This window comes from Dinoponera quadriceps, unplaced genomic scaffold (assembly GCF_001313825.1).
Source record: "Dinoponera quadriceps isolate SergipeBrazil2010 unplaced genomic scaffold, ASM131382v1 scaffold475, whole genome shotgun sequence".
Classification (NCBI taxonomy): Eukaryota; Metazoa; Arthropoda; class Insecta; order Hymenoptera; family Formicidae; genus Dinoponera; species Dinoponera quadriceps.
In genome coordinates this window covers 174,561-186,744 of record NW_014554738.1, presented here as the reverse complement: position 1 = coordinate 186,744, position 12,184 = coordinate 174,561, and the positions used below count along the sequence as shown (strand labels likewise).

General features: G+C 42.3%; 1 protein-coding gene across 6 annotated transcripts; it reads left to right on the top strand.

Moving 5' to 3' along the window:
- The first annotated feature begins 5,110 nt into the window (after nt 1-5,110).
- On the top strand, nt 5,111-9,112 carry LOC106741227 (DNA replication complex GINS protein PSF1-like). Of its 6 annotated transcripts, none has more exons than XR_001374160.1 (6): nt 5,111-5,233; nt 5,459-5,588; nt 5,680-5,744; nt 6,087-6,393; nt 7,118-7,311; nt 7,408-7,493. XR_001374160.1 is itself a non-coding variant. In XM_014613007.1 (5 exons), exons 2-5 carry the CDS (start codon nt 5,520-5,522, stop codon nt 7,549-7,551), a joined length of 585 nt encoding a protein of 194 aa, XP_014468493.1. In that variant the 5' UTR covers nt 5,111-5,282; nt 5,459-5,519. The 6 variants fall into 6 exon arrangements, 4 of the variants coding, with proteins under 4 accessions (XP_014468493.1, XP_014468496.1, XP_014468494.1 ...); XR_001374161.1 differs by lacking the exon at nt 7,408-7,493 and adding an exon at nt 6,642-6,770 and having other exon boundaries at nt 7,118-7,179; XM_014613007.1 differs by lacking the exon at nt 7,118-7,311 and having other exon boundaries at nt 5,111-5,282; nt 7,408-7,551.
- Nucleotides 9,113-12,184: the final 3,072 nt, after the last annotated feature.

Genomic DNA, 12,184 nt, shown 5'->3' with positions numbered 1-12,184 from the left:
GCCCTCTCCTTGTTAAATCAATTTTGTAGTAGTAGATACTTCAGTTTCTAAAAGACAAACAGCATATACGAAACGGAAGAATAATAAATCGAGGCAGGATATCGATGTGTCCTTCGGTTACACAACATCCTGTAGCAATGTTTGCTACAAAATTCTTCCCGCGTACGAAAATAAACGTATGTAAGTGCGCACACGCACCGTGTAAATTTTTCATACGTGATATCGAAACGCACAATTTTTTCGCGCGCTACCGAAGCGGCTGTGCGTTCGCACAGTTTGCACACATCTAACAGTTGCAGGACAGTTGCGACACTTTGTTTAGACGAGTCTCGCAACGCACCTCGGGCCCGATAGGAAAGTCCGAGAATTATGATAAAAAAAGCCCGCATTCCTTTATTAAACGCGGGATGCGAATATAGAGAAAAAAGTGTTGCAACTGTCCTTTGACCGATTGTACATACGTACGTACGTACGTGCGTGCTTGCGTCCAAGTCACGCGAAACGTCAGATAACTAGACTTCGTCTGATAGACGCGTAAGCTGAATTAGCGTTACGCAACACTCGCGATGTGTCGCAGGGCGCAATTCTCGCGGCGCGCGCGCGAGAGATCGCCTTCACATCGGACGAATATAGACCCGCACGGAATGATGAAAGGAAGCGGCCGAGCCGTGGGGGCACCGCGTGTATCCTGGCAACAAATAACGCAGCGGGTCATTTCCCATGTTTCATTTTCGAATCGTCGCTTCTCGTCGCGCGCGAACCCGCTTTGTCCGGTTGCGAAGAATCGCGCGCAGGAAGACCTCTCTCTCCCCGTGGAAGAGGCTTTCTCGTGGCAGACAATGCGACCGGGTGAGAACGTCTTCACCGACCACGTTACCGCGTCTCTGGCCGTCCGATCTGAAAACGGGCCGACGTTATTATTATCGCGAATCAGTCGAGAGACGGTGGTTGTGCTGTTTGTTGTCGTCGTAGAACTTCTCGCCGCCGTTTCTCCTGATAAAATTACACGTGGCCGATAAATCGCGAGGAGGAAACGCAAACCCCCCGTGCCTGCGCGAAATGCGAGAGAAGCGGTGTGTCGGCCGAGTCGATACTGCACACGACTCTTTTCGATCATCCGACGACGTTGGCGGTGGCACGACGGTGTACGATCGCAGAGAAGCTGTAATTATTATCGCGGCCGACACTTGCCGAGATAACCCACCGACTAACGCGACGCGGCGCAGAACACCTCTCCGCGCGTAAGTGCGGTTACTTCTTTAGCGTCGAGTAGTTAATAGTAAAGTCATTGCGCTCTTGTGACTCTCCGTATCTCCCCGATTGTCTAAAATATGCGTGTCACGCATATTTCACGTGCGCTCGCGCGCGATATTTTCTCTCGATACCTCGCGCGCGCCGACTATACGGATATCTGCACCGTCGTTGTGTTGTCAGTTGCCTCCGCTCGAGAGACGAGCGAGGTCGGCCGAGAGAGAGAGAGAGAGAGAGAGAGCCGCGTGAACATCTCGACGTTCTTCCCCAGCAAAACGCTCAGTTCCGATATATATTTACGCGCAATTGAGCGAGCCGCGGCGAGCCCAGCGAGCTTCACCACGACGGCACAGACGCGTTCGGCATTTTGCCGACGGCATCATCGTTTTGGAGTTTGCATATGTATTTCCACGTAGGTAACAGGCGGATTCTGACTCCTCGATAGAGCGCCACCGGAATGGATCTCGTCTCGGCCAGAATTTCTCCCCGTCGTCTGTTACGCGTGAGCTGTTGTACGAAACATCTCGATGATTGCCGTCTGCGCCGTCCGCGCGATCGCTTCCCAAAGTTCGGTCTCGACCGAGTGGAATACAAAGTTTTCGTCATTCGCGTCTGTGGTCCACATCGTCCGAATCTTCGCTTTCTCAATCCCGTCGCGACTTAAGAACTATTCGCGTCACGATATTTTAGTTAGGGAAAGTATATTTGAGCTCTCTTTTAGTCTCTCTCTCTCTCTCTCTTGCTCTCGTGGCAAGGCAATGTGCCGCTTCTTCTTCGCTCGCTTCAGCTTAGCCAACACGCCGTTCGTCATTGTTAGCTTTGGATCGGCGCGAGGCGCGGCGAAGCCGAGCGACGCAGCGAACGCCGTCGAGGGATCGATGGGTCGCCTTTCCTAGTATCGAGAAGCAATAGCAGAAGAGGAACTATAAAACAATAGCACTGATTACTGGATGGCGCAAGGGTGTGGCAGCGCCATTGAGTTGTTACACGCAGGAATAGAGAGCCAGTAGGAGGATAATACGAGAATGAGCGTGTGTATGTGTGTGTGCATGCATGCTGTGTGAGTTATGTGAGCGCGTGTCTGTGTATGCGCACGCACGCGCACACGGTTGTGCATGGATGTGTGAGTGAGCGGGTGAGTGAACGAATGAGCGAGAGAGCGCGCGAGCGAGAAGATAGGATGAAAGGAAAGACGACGAGAAGCGGGAAGGAATGAAAGAGAGAACGAGATAGAGAAGGAGGGAAGAAGGAAGGAGAGAGAGAGAGAGAAAGAGAGAGCGCAAAGAGAAGTAGGTGGGTAGACAGGGACAGACGGAGACTGGTGGAAGTGGTAACGCAGGGCGGTACGGCGCGCGGACAGGGACAAGGATGAACCACCTTAAAGAGGATAGCGTGGATCATAAATAATCAATATTATACCTGCGACCGATATAGAAAAATTTCGGATGGCACTCAACCGCCTCGCGTCCGCGATCTCAGAGGTTTTAAACCTATTTTCGGCGATCTATAATTCGCGACCAGAATCCGGGGCAAATGTCTATGTATAGTTCGGCATATGCCGTGTAATAAAAGAGAGAGAGAGAGAGGGACAAGGAACACATTCGTGCGGATATTAGGATTTTGTGCACTCGATTCGACAAGCATGGTCCATATTTACGGACGTAGAACGCGTGCGCGCCGAATGCAGATAGCGTGGAAAAGCTCCGACGGATTTAATAACTGCGGTCTCGCGATTCGAGATTTCAATCGCACTCGTAATGGTTCGCGCGCCGAAAGCAGAATTCGAATCTCCTCGAGTGCACAGACGATGACGAAAATGTTAATGCCCGTTGACGAAATACAAGTGAATTGAAACACACAGTTTCGATACAAATGAGATACTATAGGTAGACAAATCGTTTCTCGAGAAAGAGAGAGAGACTGCTCGTATGCTTCTCTACCGCGGGCCGCCGCGCGAAAATTCTCGACCGCGTGCTGGCGCGATGAGGTGTAAAATGATATCTGTGAAATCACCTCAGCGTCTCGAACGTCCCGTCGCGATGATATAACGCATTTACATATCGTAAATATCAAAGTTCGCAAAATCACTAGCGTTGTCTGGTCTTCCGTTGTGTTAGGAACGCGATGTATCGGAGCTTGCGACGGCAGCAACGACGACGACGATGGAGGACATTTGCGTTTTATGTGTCGCCGACCGGCAATGCGCGCTTCCCGTTAGTGATGTAGGTGCGTACGTACTTGCATGTTGCCCGTCGCGTGTAATATTACTTTCCGCGTTTACGATCGCACATTAGCCGTTTTTAGACGCGAAGATACGTATTGACGACGCATCGAGCGATTCTAGAAAAAAAAAGAGGAAGAAGGAACGTCCATTCATTCTGCGTCGTAAAAATTAATGGGATATGCGAAGAAGATACGGCCGAGCGATTGGACCAATTGCCGCGGCGGTTCTGCGTGATCTTATTCAAAAACACGATGCCTGTCATTTCCCTTCGAATAGTCTCCGCGAGAAGCGGCTCTCGTCCTTCTTCTCTTTCAGGAATCCTCGATGCTTTCCGATGCTTCGTGAGCGTAATTTTCCTACACCTCGTAAGAAGGTAAATTGGAAAGTTTCTGGGACGGTCAAAAGATGGCGTTGCAAACACGTGCCACTTAGAGCGCCTCTAATCGCGACATAAGAAGGGTTCCGCCATTTTTCATCGAAATTGCGCGAGAGAGAGAAAGAAATATGTGCGATCTCCGTCTATCATACAAGCTGCGTTCTTTTTGGGTGTTGACGCGCTGCAAGCTCGTTCTGTCCTCTTTTGACACGTAACGAACAAAGAATAACAGCACGTAAACACCAAAAAAGAACGCAGCCATCGTAGTCAGCTGTACCGTAAGCTGACTGAAGCTATATTAATATTTTATGTATAATTCCCATTCTTTAATTTATTTACAATTAACATTAATATTTCCTATTTTAATTTGAGCGTTTTTTTTTTATGAAAATACAAATACAGAAAATAAAATCGAAAAACTAGCGGGAATGAATGAAAAATGGCGAGCCAATCAAAAATGGTATTCGTATGTCGCCATTCTGATTAGAGGCGCTCTGGTGCCACTGGCATGTATTGAAAAAACTATCTTTTAAACTATAGTATATACGTAACTTAGGTAGGGCTCCGATAGGATAAGTGATTGGTTAATTTAATATAAAATTTTCTATTTTTTAATTGGTGGTCCAACGGAAAGATTCTAGGCACCGGCTGATGTAAGTGGATGTGTGCTACCGTACCCTCCTCTTAACTTATATGTAAGTTAGAGCGCATGCGCGAGATAAGAGCGTAAAGGCCGGTATTCATACTCGGATTTTATATATAATATCGTCTTGAGTTCATTTTCAGATATTGCATAGCTTATTTCATTGGCTACGAAGCATTTGAAGATGAACTTAAGACGATCTTAGATATAAGATCCGACTATGACTATCGACCAAAGAATGCGGTTGTCTGCTAATACTTGAATGGTTATAGGTTATAAAACGATTATATAGAATTATATACATATAGAATTAATAATATTATATAAAAGTCTGTCAATAAATCGAATCAACAAATCGAAAATGTAACAATGTTTAACAGAATATCCAACATGTTGCGATTCATCAGTAAACTGTTCACTATCCGTTGCATCCTGCTGAACGCAGCTATTCTCTATTCTCATTGCTTGTGGTTTTTCATTATGCATAGGCCTTGACATTCTATATTCGATGCTGTCATGTAAGGATACCTTTACTGCTGATGATAGGTTTGTTCGTTTTTGCTGCACCGCTGAACTAGTGTAATAAGTTGAAGCGAGACAAGTATATATTTTCTCACTTGACTTATTACACTAGTTCAACGGTGCAGCGAAAACGAACAGATCTAATGTGACGGTTGATTGAGATAAGTCAGCATATAAAATAAAACTCTCGGATACTAACAAGAAGTTACGTGACGATGTAATCAATATTTACATTTCAATGAGAAATACTGAATAATTTTTTATATGTAATTTTATATATATGTATATATGTACTTTTCATATTATTTTTGGTAATTGTTTAAAGCGTTTCGAATAAGCATAATTACAACAATATTGGAGTTAAGAATCCTATACTAAATGATTATCTAATAAATAACAGAAAGCAGAAATTTACAATGAATATATATATGTTAATTTACAGAGATTAAATTACAGAGATACAAAGTTGTTACCAAAGTTTCTAGGAACAATTATCTTCAAATATGTTTGGCAAAGAAGCTGTTAAACTCATTACAGAGCTTGATATGTATGAAGACATCCGTCCATTTAATGTAAGTATTATGAAACTATCCTAGTAATATTTTCTTAATATTCTATTATTATTAGTATTCTAAATAAAATAAATTCCCTTATAATTCACAGGAGCAGCTGCTACGACAGGTTTTCGAAGAAATGCAAATGCTATATGAGGCAAACTTAGTGGACAGGTATATTTTGTAACCAGCATTAATTTTATTTTGTATTCTTCACAAAGTAGAGATTGATTGATAAAAAGCTAGATGTTCTTTTAATTTGACTGCAAGCAATTAAAGATTACCAGATTCTAAAATTATTTCAACACAAAATTGATAGGAAAATATTCTAGAAATTCTCACATAAAAATACAATGAATTTCTGATATATAGTGAAGCAATAAAATATTATGCAAACAGCCTGATATAACATTGAGTACCGATACCAGCATAATTATACAAAAAGATATTTGACAATAATAGGTTCCAGTAGGCTTCCAACTTTTGGTATTCCCTATAGATTTCCCTTGTTTTCAGTAATGCCATACAGAACGAAGGATACAACGCATTGTTGCCATCAATACATTTTCGACACACAGCCCTACTGAGAAATAAGAGATGCGTCTTGGCGTATCTGTATCACCGTATCAAGCGATTACGCGAAATGCGCTGGGAATTGGGCAGCATTTTGCCAACCGAAATAACTGCTAATCTACTGAATGCAGAGCTGCAGTGGTTTCAAAACTACAACAAATCTCTGGCTACTTACATGAAATCGATTGGAGATGATCATGGATTGAACTTGACTGTGAACATGAGCCCGCCAAAAACTCTCTATGTTGAGGTGGGTGTAAAATAAGAGTCGTTAAACCTAAGAGGAATTAAGCTGGATTCTTAGCATTCTATATGAAAAAAGTTTGGTTGAATTTATCTAACAATGAACAAACCAAGTGTTTTTTTGGAGGAAACGGAATTTCCAGTTATGAGAACCAATTTTGTGAAAACTAGAAATTCTGTTTCTTTCAACCGAAATGTATTTGGCTCATCATCAGGCAAGTACAACTTTTTTTCTTTTTGTATAATATGCTTCAGTACAATCCATATGTCTTCTACATACGATAATCAAATGACGACATGAAAAAGAATGTAAAGACAATGTTGAATGGTGATAAGTAATGCTGTCAATCTCGACTACCTGAGTTTTTCAGGATTATTACTTGGGTAATTTAAATTTCTTGAATATTGCACGGATATCCGAATAAGGATTTGTTTATACAAATAATCATAAACATAATACGTAACTTTAAGCTGGAAGAACCAATCAGGATATTATTTTAGGCTTATGTATTCTATAAAAAAAAGTAGAAGTAATTAGGATTCAGATCAAGCAAGATTTCAACCAACCGAGTCCCACTTGTGCTTACGATTAAATTTACTATCAGTTCTATCTCTTTCTAGATACATAAATCTAAAGTAATATCCCGATTGGTTCTTTATCTTAGGTTTACATTCTATGTTTGTGGTACTTGTATGCCAAAGTTTTAACTGAACATATGATATAATTTCAGGTTTGTTATAAATTATTAGGTCTGTTCTTTTTCAAGTTGGTGTCGTTAGTTCAAGGAACATAACGAAATAACAGACCTGTGAATTTCCCTAATGATAATAAATAAGCGAATGTCGTGCAGGCTTGTAACTATTTACTTGTTACAATTCTCTGCTTGACGGAATAATATCTATGAATACTGCGGACACTTCCAGGGTAATTCTAAAAGAACCGAGTGCCCAAACCCGCGAATATTGCCCGGATATAGAAATCTCCAAATTATACAGATAATAAGCGTGATTTTTGTTCCAGGTGAAGTGCTTAACCGACTTTGGCAAGTTAGAGCTCGACGATGGCGAGGTGGTAACACTGAAGAAGAATACGTATCACCTGCTGCCGAGAGCTATGTGCGAGCCGTTAATCAGGCAAGGTATACTTGAGCATCACAACGCGTAGCGACTGATATTTGCGCGTTTGATGCGATCTGCGAAGAAAAAGCGAAAAAGTCTCTCTCGTCTCATTTCTGTTGTTTCCGTCGTTTTTACGTCGCGCCCACTCTACCGATATCTTGCGTCTGGCGATTCCATCCACGTGGTCTATTTTGGATGACCTCACAGTCTCAGTTTTTGTGAATGTGATGAAAAGAAATTTATTTCGACAGCGGTGAACACCAGACTCTAATCTCTCCTCCGAGATCATCCGATTTAGTGAAGAAGACTTTTTCCTTGCGACAAAAAATCGCCAAGAACGCGCTTTTACTTACGCTTACACGATAGCGCTTTCCCGAATATAGCAGCTTCGTGGCGGAGCAGCGTCGTACTCAACCGATTGCGCCGATAGTGCAGGGGATTTCCGTTTTACCATGCATACTTGCGCAGCTCCTTTCTCGGTAAGGGCCGGTTTAGTCGATTATCAGCTCGTAATTTTTAAATGTTACTTTTTAGTGCTACAGAGAAAAAAAGAATGAGAGGCAGAGAGAGAGAGAGAGAGAGAGAGAGAGAGAGACGACGATAACGAACAATTGCGGTTTGCAATTTCACAGGAAAAAGAAGTGCCGACGCATTTTGCCCTGGGCGATCGGTACAGAAAGTGCGGTGTTAGTGCGATTGATAATCGATGATTACGATGTGACTCAGAGACGCGCGGCGTCTCTTAACGAGTAAGACACCGAGTGTACTCTTGCGCGACGCTTCTTTCGAGAATGATTTAAAAATCCGATTGCAATCAGCAGTTTTTCATTCCACGTTGATAGCGATAAAATTCAACTGAGATTAAATTAATTTAAATCAAATTTATTCGTTTGGTCTGAATTATTTCACCGTTGATTACGTAAACGCTAAAACTATCGGGAGGGGGAGGATAAACTACCGTGTTATCCTATCAATTCGGATCGACCAAAAGCATGTCACTTCCCCCGTCGTCGAGTCAGCGTGTTTTCCCGAACGTGTCTCGCTTATATAAATAATAATGGTATTCGTCCTCTCAGGCATACGCATATAATGAATGTTAAAACGATCTATACGGTATCACTCGCGGGCTGCACTTGCGTACGAAATTGCAGGCATGATTCTGCATGCGGCGTTTATACGGCACATGCATGCAATCACACCGCAATCGCTCGCATACTTATGTGTTCTCAGATGAGCATTCGGTATTCATATTCGGATAAGTAACCACGTACGAAGTGAAATGACGTTCGATCTTATACGCGACGACTTTACGATATTCAAGCGTTCGTCCCGCACAGGAAACAAGTTTGCCTCCTGGCTGGGGCAGTATTGTGTATACAAGTGGGATAAAAAGAAATATGCTAATCAATTCATCCTGTTGTGAGCAGGATTATCGGAGATCACATATATTTGGGACTCGGGATTCACATTTAACGCGGAAGGTTGATTCACCGCTCATGTTTGCCCGCGGGCTAATCCGGTATGTACGTTTATATTCTCCCACAAAATTTAATATTACATCGCTACAGCTCTGCTGTTAATCATAGAGCTTAATCAGCTCTGAAGGCTCCGTTCTATATTTCTTTGGTTAGTCAGTTGAGATCAGAGTCAGAGCTGATGTAAGTACAAAAAGTGGTTGTATAATGAACAAACCAATGTTGTGTTTTAATTAAAGATAACAGAATTTCTGTGAACCGATATTTTTACACGTATTTCTATGAATCGAAAACGCGTTTGTAGTTTATTTATCGTCTGGTAAATTCGACCAAACTTTTTCTCCGTCTTGAGGAAATTTTTGAATAATTCGTGTCACATACATGTGACCACGCTGGTCTCTCATGAGAGATCGTCGCGCACACGTGTGATTTTGATAGCAAACATGTTAATTACATTTGGTCATTACTCGATCCCTTGATAACAACAGTGACTCGCCCATAACGAACGATGCACTGATAATATACATTTTCTGCCGTTATCGCTTGGTTTTCCCCCCCAAGATAGCGCGAACATCGGCGTCGTCGATATGTTGTCATACCACACCTGGGATCAAGGACGTTCGCGTCGAAAATCCATGCCTTTTGTCCTTCATTAATTAACCGTCGCTTATCTTATCTTTATCTTCGCATAATTTGGGATAATAGCGTAACATTAAGCCGCGTGCGAAAATATTGTCAGTCATGTCTGACGGCTGTCCCTTCCACCGTTTCATCGGTATTCGACGAAGTCTTCTGTAGGTGATTCTCTTTCGCGAAAATGGCGGCTTCCTCTTTCACCGTAAATGTCTCGATATTTCGACTGAAGAGCGAATAATAAAGTTGAATAATAAAACGAGGAACGAGGCTTCGGAAAGTTCCAGCGAACGAGCAACGAAACGCGAGGACGAAACGTTTTATTAGTAGCATAATCTACGAAGTGTTAATTTGCGCGTTTACTTGTGGCATTTAGAACGTTCTATCCGGCAAGACGTGCCGTATTTCGATCTCCGCATTATTTGCGATTCGCGCAGTTGCTTTTAATGTCGGATATTGAACGATGATGTGTTAATGAATATTTGAAAAATCACAACGTGACATTATTGAATTCCCAGCGGCGTCAGAAGATCGTGCGAGATTCAAAAAAATTGATTTATGGACTTATCGCGATCTCGGTGGAAACACTGCCGTAAGTACTTTTCATAGCATCTGTTCTTCGATAACTCACGTTGAGATTTAATCGGACGTTAATGTTTGTCTAATTAAAAGTAAATTTTTTTTTTTTGCGACGGAGATGTGATATCCATGATCGATCCTGTAGTAATGTATCTAGTATATAGAGAGATAATGAGGAAAGATGATAGTGAAATTTGGTAGGTGAAAAGATCAATCTGTTGGCGAAAGAGAATCGTATACATTTTTTAAAAATATGTCACAGTGTCATATATATATATATATATATATATATGTATATATATATATCTTTGATCGTGAATTTTCGCCAACATATTCTCACGCTGAGAGGATCACGCGAGAGATCCCGGCGCGATATAACACTGATGCTTCAGAGTGAAAACCGGACCGGAAGAAACGGGGCGTACCTTCGCGTCCGCAAAAATCGTGTGCGCCGGCAAAATGTGAACAATCTCAGCGTCGCGTTGAATCGCTGAACGAAGAGCGTTCATATTTCCATGTGTTTGCCAGTCGAGACCAAACAAAGCACCTACTTTATTGTCTTACCAAGCGACGCGACCTCAATCGCGGACGGAAAAACCCACGTGGAGTTTCTGTTCGTGCGGAGAGAGTTCTTTGTAAAAACATATCGAGGCCGCATACATTCGGCGATCGATTCTCCCGATATGCACGGTAAACCACCGTGATAAGTGGCTGCTGGTATGTCTTCACGATAGGAAATACCGTTTGGAATTTCCGGTGAGTTCGTCGCACTCTCTAACCGGGCATGAAGAAAGTAGTCCGACTACTGTATAGCTGCAAGAAACGTGGATTGAAGCATATCTCCTCGTGTAACGTGTGTGCCGTTCGCTACGGCGTTTCGTCGGGGGAATCTTATCCGGAATCTGCGAAATAGGAAAGATTGTAAGAGAGAGAGAGAGAGAGGGAAGTTTACCTGAGTCCTAGGGAAAGCCCAGAAAAGACAAATTAAGAATACAAATAAGTCTAGAGATAATGGGAACGGATAATAGCGAGTTAAGGCCGAAATACAAGAAAGTAGTGAAATAAAATAATGATGCGAATTAAAGTGATGGAAAGTATAGAAATAAAGATGAATAAGTAAAAAATGAAAATGAAAGAGATTATGATATGCAACAGAAATGAGAATTTTTAAGCTACTTACAGAGAGAAAGATTATTAACTCGAATAATTAGGTTAAGTCAGACCCGACTGGATTCTAATGCGCACACGCTGGCGAAACGTTAAGTCGGTGCACAAGTTCTTGCCGATTTTCGGGATTGTTTTCTTCGTTGAAACGAAACAATCGATGTAGCATGAATCAATCAAAGTACTTACCATCGCGTTATACGACTTTTTCCCCACCTTACCGGCGGTGTACGAATACCGCGTGAAAGAGTCATCTTTCGAGGTGATCCATTCATCGACTCATTTTCGCACATCCGCGACGACAAACGCTCACCAGACAAGCAGTGCTGCATCAGTCCGAACAGATGATTATCAGAAGGAGCGATGTCTGGTGAGTAAGCTGGGCGGAAACTTGTTCGGCCTGACGTTGATTTTGAGATAGTGCGTGTGTTTTTTTTTTCTTTATTTTCGAATATCCTCGAATGTCCGGAGATCTCCACAACCTTCGATTCATTCTCGCTGATTGAATATGTTGATTGCTGCGGACAAGAACCGCTAGCAAATCGACTGTTCGTGTTTCCAAATATAGCTCCGATGCTTGCTATTGGTGAATATGATGAATAGAAAAGAAAAGAGCGATCCTTTTTAGATCTGAATTGATCTGAACGATGGCGATACAAGTCGTCTAGCGCGCGTTTGAATCCATTCAACCTACGATTATATATATATAACTTTCCTATTTCTCGCCGGATCGCGATTTATAACTTTATAAAAACATTCTCGTCATACTTCAAAAATATATAAAACAAATTTTGATGTTTCTTATCCTTTTAGGTGTATGCCCCCCCC